The sequence below is a fragment of the Telopea speciosissima genome, chromosome 10 (genome assembly GCF_018873765.1).
Source record: "Telopea speciosissima isolate NSW1024214 ecotype Mountain lineage chromosome 10, Tspe_v1, whole genome shotgun sequence".
NCBI lineage: Eukaryota > Viridiplantae > Streptophyta > Magnoliopsida > Proteales > Proteaceae > Telopea > Telopea speciosissima.
Window position 1 is genome coordinate 54,159,934 of NC_057925.1, and position 7,041 is coordinate 54,166,974.

The 7,041-nt window shown below is 39.1% G+C and overlaps 1 protein-coding gene across 1 annotated transcript; it reads left to right on the forward strand.

Moving 5' to 3' along the window:
• Positions 1-3,917: 3,917 nt before the first annotated feature.
• On the forward strand, positions 3,918-6,408 carry LOC122642735. The gene is made up of 3 exons (XM_043836311.1): positions 3,918-5,280; positions 5,448-5,637; positions 5,806-6,408. Exons 1-3 carry the CDS (start codon positions 4,876-4,878, stop codon positions 6,384-6,386), a joined length of 1,176 nt encoding a protein of 391 aa, XP_043692246.1. The 5' UTR covers positions 3,918-4,875; the 3' UTR covers positions 6,387-6,408.
• The last annotated feature ends 633 nt before the right edge of the window (positions 6,409-7,041 follow it).

The following is a 7,041-nucleotide window of genomic DNA, read 5'->3' on the forward strand; positions in this document are numbered from 1 at the left end:
CTCTGAAATTGGAAAATTGCAACTTTAGATCAATAGGGTTGTCAAAAGTTGGATTGGAAAGAAATCATGACCAACATTGATCATTGATATATGAAGCTTCATTGCAATCCTTTCTGTTTTCAATCCAAAAAATTGGAGAGTGTAGATGGATGGAATTCAAAGCAGTACACTGTATTCAATCGGCTATGATGTATGGTATGGAATGTTGGGCAATTAAGAAACGTCATATGGATAAACTAAGGGTAGCGGAGATGAGAATATTGAGATGGATTTGTGGGAAAACTAGGAGGAATAAAGTAAAGAATGATCATATAAGAGCTGAGTTGGGAGTAACTCTGATACATGATAAGCTTCAAGAAAATCCTTTGAGAATGCATGACTAGGTTCAAAAGAGATCTTGGGATGCCCAGTTTGGAGAAGTGATTTTGTTCAGATGGAAGGTACCAAAAGAGCAAGGGATAGGCCTAAAATAACCATAGGAGAAGTAGTGAGAAAAGACATGAAAACTTAGGCATTGTACCATGTATGACTTCGAATAGAACTGATTGGAGAATAATGATCCATGTAGCCGACCTCATTTAGTTGGAAAGACTATGTTATTGTTGTTGTTGTTGTTGTATTTGAATTTGAATTCAAAAATATTTGAGTATATAATTTTTTTCATAAGTATTAATAAAGTATTATAAACTAATACATTATTTCTACTTGATTATGATATATATATATATATATAAATTGGGAAAGAGAATGCTACCTGGGCGCATGTGGTGCACTGCCCTTGTATCCAGACACAAGGGCGCACAAAATGACCGCCACACCCCTGGAAATTCCGAATCTCCTCCTGTGTCTGGGCGTAGGAGCAACACACCACACGCGCCCAGTTAACGTAGTTTCTCTGTATTAAATTATAATCAGAACAAATATTCTCGAAGTGGATACATCAATATTTGAATCCATATTTGTTTATCATATCGCTATACCAAAAGGTATCCAAAATTGTATTTGGAAACCAACTGTCAGAATAAATGGATATGAATTCGAATCAAATCTAGAATTTCTATCATCCATGTACAACAAATATCTGAATAAATGAATATGAATTCAAATTAAACCTAGATTTTCGACTATCCATTTAGAGCAAATTTCTGAATAAAAAAAAATGAATTCAAATCAAAATTATCCCTTTGCAGCTCTATTCATCGTTAGTCGTTAAAAAGCAGGTGTAAAGATCTTTGCCGAATCCTACATGCATAAGCAATATAGTTACTTATTGAATGGGTGCAATATAGGTAATTAATAAAATTAGATGTGACGACTTTGGTCTAAACACCAACCACCTGGTGTTCGATGGTTGGTGGTTCAGAGCAAGAGTCAGCAAATATCTGAATAAATGAATATGAATTCGAATCAAAACTAGATTTTCGACTATCCCTTTACAGCTCTATTCATCACTAGTCATTAAAAAGCAAGTGTAAAGATCTTCGTCGGATCTTCCATTCATAAGCAACGTAGTTTACTTGTTAAATGAGTGCAATACCGGTAATTACTAAAATTAGAGGTGACGACTCTTGGTCTGAACCACCAACCACCTGGTGTTTGGTGGTTCAGACCAAAATCAGCAAATATCTAAATAAATGAATATGAATTCGAATCAAAACTAGATTTTCGATTACCCCTTTACAGCTCTATTCATCGTTAGTCATTAAAAAGCAAGTGTAAAGATCTTCATCGGATCCTTCATGCATAAGCAACATAGTTTACTTATTAAAAGGGTGCAATACCGATAATTACTAAAATTAGAGGTGACGACTCTTGGTCTGAACCACCAACCACCTGGTGTTTGGTGGTTGGTGGTTCAGACCAAGAGTCAGCAAATATCTACATAAATAAATATGAATTCAAATCAAAACTAGATTTTTTACTATCCCTTTACAGCTCTATTCGTTAAAAAGCATGTGTAAAGATCTTTGTTGTATCCTCCATGCATAAGCAACATAGTTTACTTGAATGAGTGCAATACATGTAATAACTAAAATTAGAGGTCGCAACTCTTGGTCTGAACCACCAACCACCTTAGGTGGTTCAGACCAAGAGATGAATTCGAATCTAAACTCGATTTTCTACTATTCCTTTACCGCTTTATTCATTGTTAGTCATTAAAAAGAAGCTGTAAAGATCTTCGTCGGATCCTCCATGCATAAGCAACATAGTTTACTTGAATGAGTGCAATACAGGTAATAACTACAATTAGAGGTTGCAACTCTTGGTCTGAACCACCAACTACCTGGTTTTTTTGGGTTAGATCAACCATCACTTGGTTCCCCAGACCTCCAATGACCGGTCTCGTTCATTTTCATTTTCAAACCATTTTGTAATAATTTATGAAATTGATTGTTCAACAAAAGTAACATGAAAAAAATACGATGAATCAACAATGAAGGGCATTTCAAACATTGAATATATAATGGATGAAGGGAAAATCTTTCACCATGAAAAAATAAATGTATGGTGAATAGGTTGGAGTCTTGGAGACATGCCATGAAGAAACATACTTAAGGTATCTTTGACGAGAGTTTAATTGGCTTTCATGCCGCCCCATATTTTCCAAATATTAACCCGACCCGACCATGTTCCACCTTTGCTATAGTAACCCACGACTTCAGATCCGCACGATTGAGGAATTATACCGTTTACTCGAGAATTTTACCCTTAGCACTAAAACTATGGGACCTACAAAGGGGAAAAAATATAGCTGGTCCCACGCTGACGCTGATGCCCCCAAACAAACACCACCTTCCATCATAATCCATTGTGGACCCCACTACCCCACATCATAATCATTCATACTCCTCCAACGTTCTATTCAACGGTTATAACCGTCACCTACTACACATAGTTTCATTGCTTTTTTAGTCTACGGTCGGGATTGTATGATATTTTTCCTAAATAGTCTTTTGACGGTTTTACCCACCCATGGTGAAACTATGGGCTCAACGACAACAGATTCCCATCACTATCCAATCAGGAATAATGATTCTGTGTATCCGGCCTTGTTATAAAACCGTAGGGGATAAGGCTCTGGAGATCTGCGGTGTTCATTCGTGCAACTGTGCATGCATAGGAACATGACCAGTGAACATCCAGATTTTTATAAAAAAAACAAAAAAGTGAACATCCAGATTTGTATACGGTAGATTGCTTATCTCTTTGGCAGTATTAGTAAGGGTAAATCTGTCATTTGAGTTAGAAAAAGAAAGAGATAAATGTGAATTTCAAATCCTTAAAAGTAAAATGGACACGTGGCGCCATCTTCTACTCCCAGGAAGTAACGCTCTTTCGTAAAAGGAAAGAGGACATAACAACGTTCGGGGTTGCAGACGCACAGTACGGCCCGTCCGTGCACCGCGTGCTTCGCAAAACGACGCCAGTGAATTGCTTTGTCCGTGAAAAGGGGGGGATCTATATGACCATTATACCCCTCCCACGGTCCCACACTTCCACCGTTGGGTTGGAGTTTTGACCCGAGCAGACTCAGATTTTGAGTTTGGGTGTAACAAACCTTAACTCATCATCCATGTTTTCGGTAGATATTACGTAAAATACCACTGTAAATATTGAATACTACCGGAAAACGGGGGATATTCAACCTCTATCCTTACAAGATATAAGGGCATTTCTGGTAACTAGACATCAGTCATGGAGCGTGTGGATGAAACCCTTTTGCGTCAGAACCGACCTATCGTGTCATCGTGTGACCGCTGTAACCTGAACCAACCCCGGTTTGGGCTGAGCCACGTGACAAAGAAGCATTGCCACGTGAGATAACCACGTGGCAGTCTCATCCTAGAAGGATTCGCTGCGCTTCGCTTCGCAAACCTCAACTTCCCTTTTTAAAAAGGGCAAGTCGGGCAGTCCTTGGTTCGTCTTTATTCCCTTGCTCTCAGAGAAAACACCCACCCAACCGAAGAAGAACTCCTCGTTTCTCTTACGCTCCTCAACTTCTTAGCTGATAATCTCGCCGGAAATCTCCGATTTTCAGCTTGAAGATGAAGATTCCGGTGGACTGTTATTTCTTGTGTCGCCGGAATGTCCGTATCTCCCTTCCTCACCTTCATGTCTTCCGTGAACCTTGCTCCAACCGTTTGTGGAAACCCTAAGCAAAAGCCACTTTCTTTTTCTCTAATTCGAAGCAACAAGTATAATAATCTGAGAGGAAGGTATCCATTTTATTTGGACTTTCTAATTTTTGTAGATTAATCGGTTTAGGAGCTTCGTTTTTTTTGTTCTTTTGTCTGTGTGTTTGGATCCGATTTTGCTATGCTATATGACCTGTTTTGGTCCGATGAAATGTTCTTTATGAAGAGAGAAGATTGGTGTTGATCTCGAATATAAACGAGAATTAGGTCTCTGTCTTGTTGATGTATCAATAATGCCTTCGTCTTTTATGACTACTTTGGTTCAGATCTTTCTTAGCTGAAAAGAGATGGTAGATGTCTAGGAATCTCATTTCAATTCAGCAAGCCTTTTGAGATTGTTGTGACCATTTCAGTGCTTTCTACTTTTAGTAATTTTCGGAATTGAAGATGCGAAGAACATAGACGGAAGATTCTTAGGAGTATAGGACCTAGTTGCACAGGAAGAGTCATTTTTGATGATTCACCAAATTCCTGGTATGGGTTTGTGATCATCCACTGAGATCGTCAGATTGGTCTTCTACTGAAACTATCACTCCTCGGTTCGAGTTCTTCTAATGGAGTGGTAGGTGTAGGCCTCAGTCTCACAGCAAAACCGACCTTGATTCCGAGTCACTGAGAATTTTGAGAGCAGAGTTGGACAGGCAGAAGTAGTTGTTAATCACTTCTGATCTCGTTAACCATGCCTTTTCCAATGAAGATCCAGCCGATTGATTTTAATTCCTCCGAAGTATTAGTTCGAAACGATCCAGTAAAGCCTGTCATGAAATCGAGACTTAAGAGGCTATTCGAGCGACAGTTTCCGAGCGTTTTGAGGATTTCATCGGCCGACAAGCCCGGCGTCGGTGAAAACAAAGATGTCAGTAACGATTGGGAGCCGAGTTCTGTATGCTTGGCAAATATGGTTCAGAATTTCATTGAGGAGAGCAATGACAAACAGCCAGCGTCAGCTGTAAAATGCGGACGGAATCGCTGCAATTGCTTCAACGGAAACTGTACCGAGAGCTCGGACGATGAAGATTTTTTTAATGTCTTCGGCGAGTCGGTGGCGGCGGCCTCTTCTGGTGATGCTTGCGAAATTCTCAAGGTGAGTGAGTATTTACCTGAATCATCATAATATTCTTGCTATCAGTACCACCACCAAGAAAAAATGATAATAATTTTGTTTTTAGTTATGAATCTCTTCGGTTAGAGCGGGAAAGAAGTTAAGTTTTTATTTTCTCGTAAAATTGAATAAATTTTTTCGTTGTATAGAGCTTGATCCCTTGTACTAGCATTGCCGAGAGAAATCTTTTAGCTGATACTGCAAAATTTGTTGAGAAGAATAAGAACTGCAAGCGTAAGGAAGATTGTAGAAAAATAGTCACCGACGGACTCATTACTCTTGGGTACGATGCTGCAATCTGCAAATCTCGTTGGGAGAAATCTCCTTTGTATCCTGCAGGTACTTGCTTGTGTTCTTATTTTTTTTTTAATTCAAATGTTATTGATTTAATCTTAGTTTCCTTTCCTATGTGCAATAAAAAAGGCGCCTTTGTAGGAGATTTTATGGATATGTATCTACCGTTCTGCTTATCGCACTTTCTAAGATTTCAAACTAAAACTTTCACAGGGGAATACGAATACATTGACGTGATCGTTCAAGGGGAACGACTGTTAATTGATGTTGATTTCCGGTCAGAATTCGAGATCGTTCGATCAACAAAAACTTACAGAGCGGTTCTACAAACTCTCCCGTCAATCTTCGTCGGCAAACCTGATCGTCTCCAACAGATTATCTCCATCATATCAGATGCCGCAAAGCAGAGCCTGAAGAAGAAGGGAATGCACTTCCCACCGTGGAGGAAAGCCGAGTATATGAGAGCGAAATGGCTTTCTCCTCACATTAGAACAGCAGCAGCTTCAGCAGCCACATCAACAGAAACAGAAGTTGAAACAGAAAGCGAGAAAAAGTCGAGTTTAATCACAAAGAACTTTTCTGGCGAATTCGAGCTGATTTTTGGGGAAAAGATCTCGCCGTCGGCAACTGATTCCGGTGAAGCACCGTGTTCGGAGAAGGGAATTTTTGAAGAAGAGGAGAAGATTAAAGTTGTGGTGTCGGAATGGCAACCACCGGCGATCAAACCGAAGAGTTCTCGCGGAGGAGGCAAAATTGTCACCGGTTTAGCTTCCGTCCTCAAAGAAAAGCCATAAAAAATTTTGTTCTTTATCATAATTTCGTACAATCGTTTAACCTTTGTTGATCCAGTCACCCTTTTTTGTTTTTTCCTTCCAAGGGTTTGTAAGAAGCAATGACTGTAATCATCCGATATAAGTCATACAATAATAATAGTAGTAAAAATAACAAAATTTTATAGTAACTCCCTCCGCCTCTAGCCCTCTGTCTCTCGGCCTGTAAAATTTTTGTTCTTGGAGACCTGTTTCTGGTTCTCCCTCAAATTGAGAAATCTCCCAAAAAAATGTGAGAATCTTTTAGGTACGTGTGATCCTGTATCCATTAATTTTTGTTTATGTTCTTGGTTATTGTGATCCATTATCCATTATTTTTTTGGTTATTCTTGTTTGGATTCATTTTTATTTTCAAACTGGTCTGCAAATCTGCAGTGACGGTTCCTCGAAGCCCAAACAAAAGAGTGTGAAGATGAATAGAAACTAGAAAGGTTCATCTCTCGATCTCTCTTTTTCTAATATTTTTTACCATCTCTTGAAAAACTTTTAAATTAATTTTTTTCGTTGAGTTCCAGGTTCTGACGATGGTAGCTCGTGCCGTCTTGGACGCCGTGTGTTGTAGTCAGAACACAAAATTTGCGTGAATTGGTGACGACACTGACGACAGATGATGAACAAT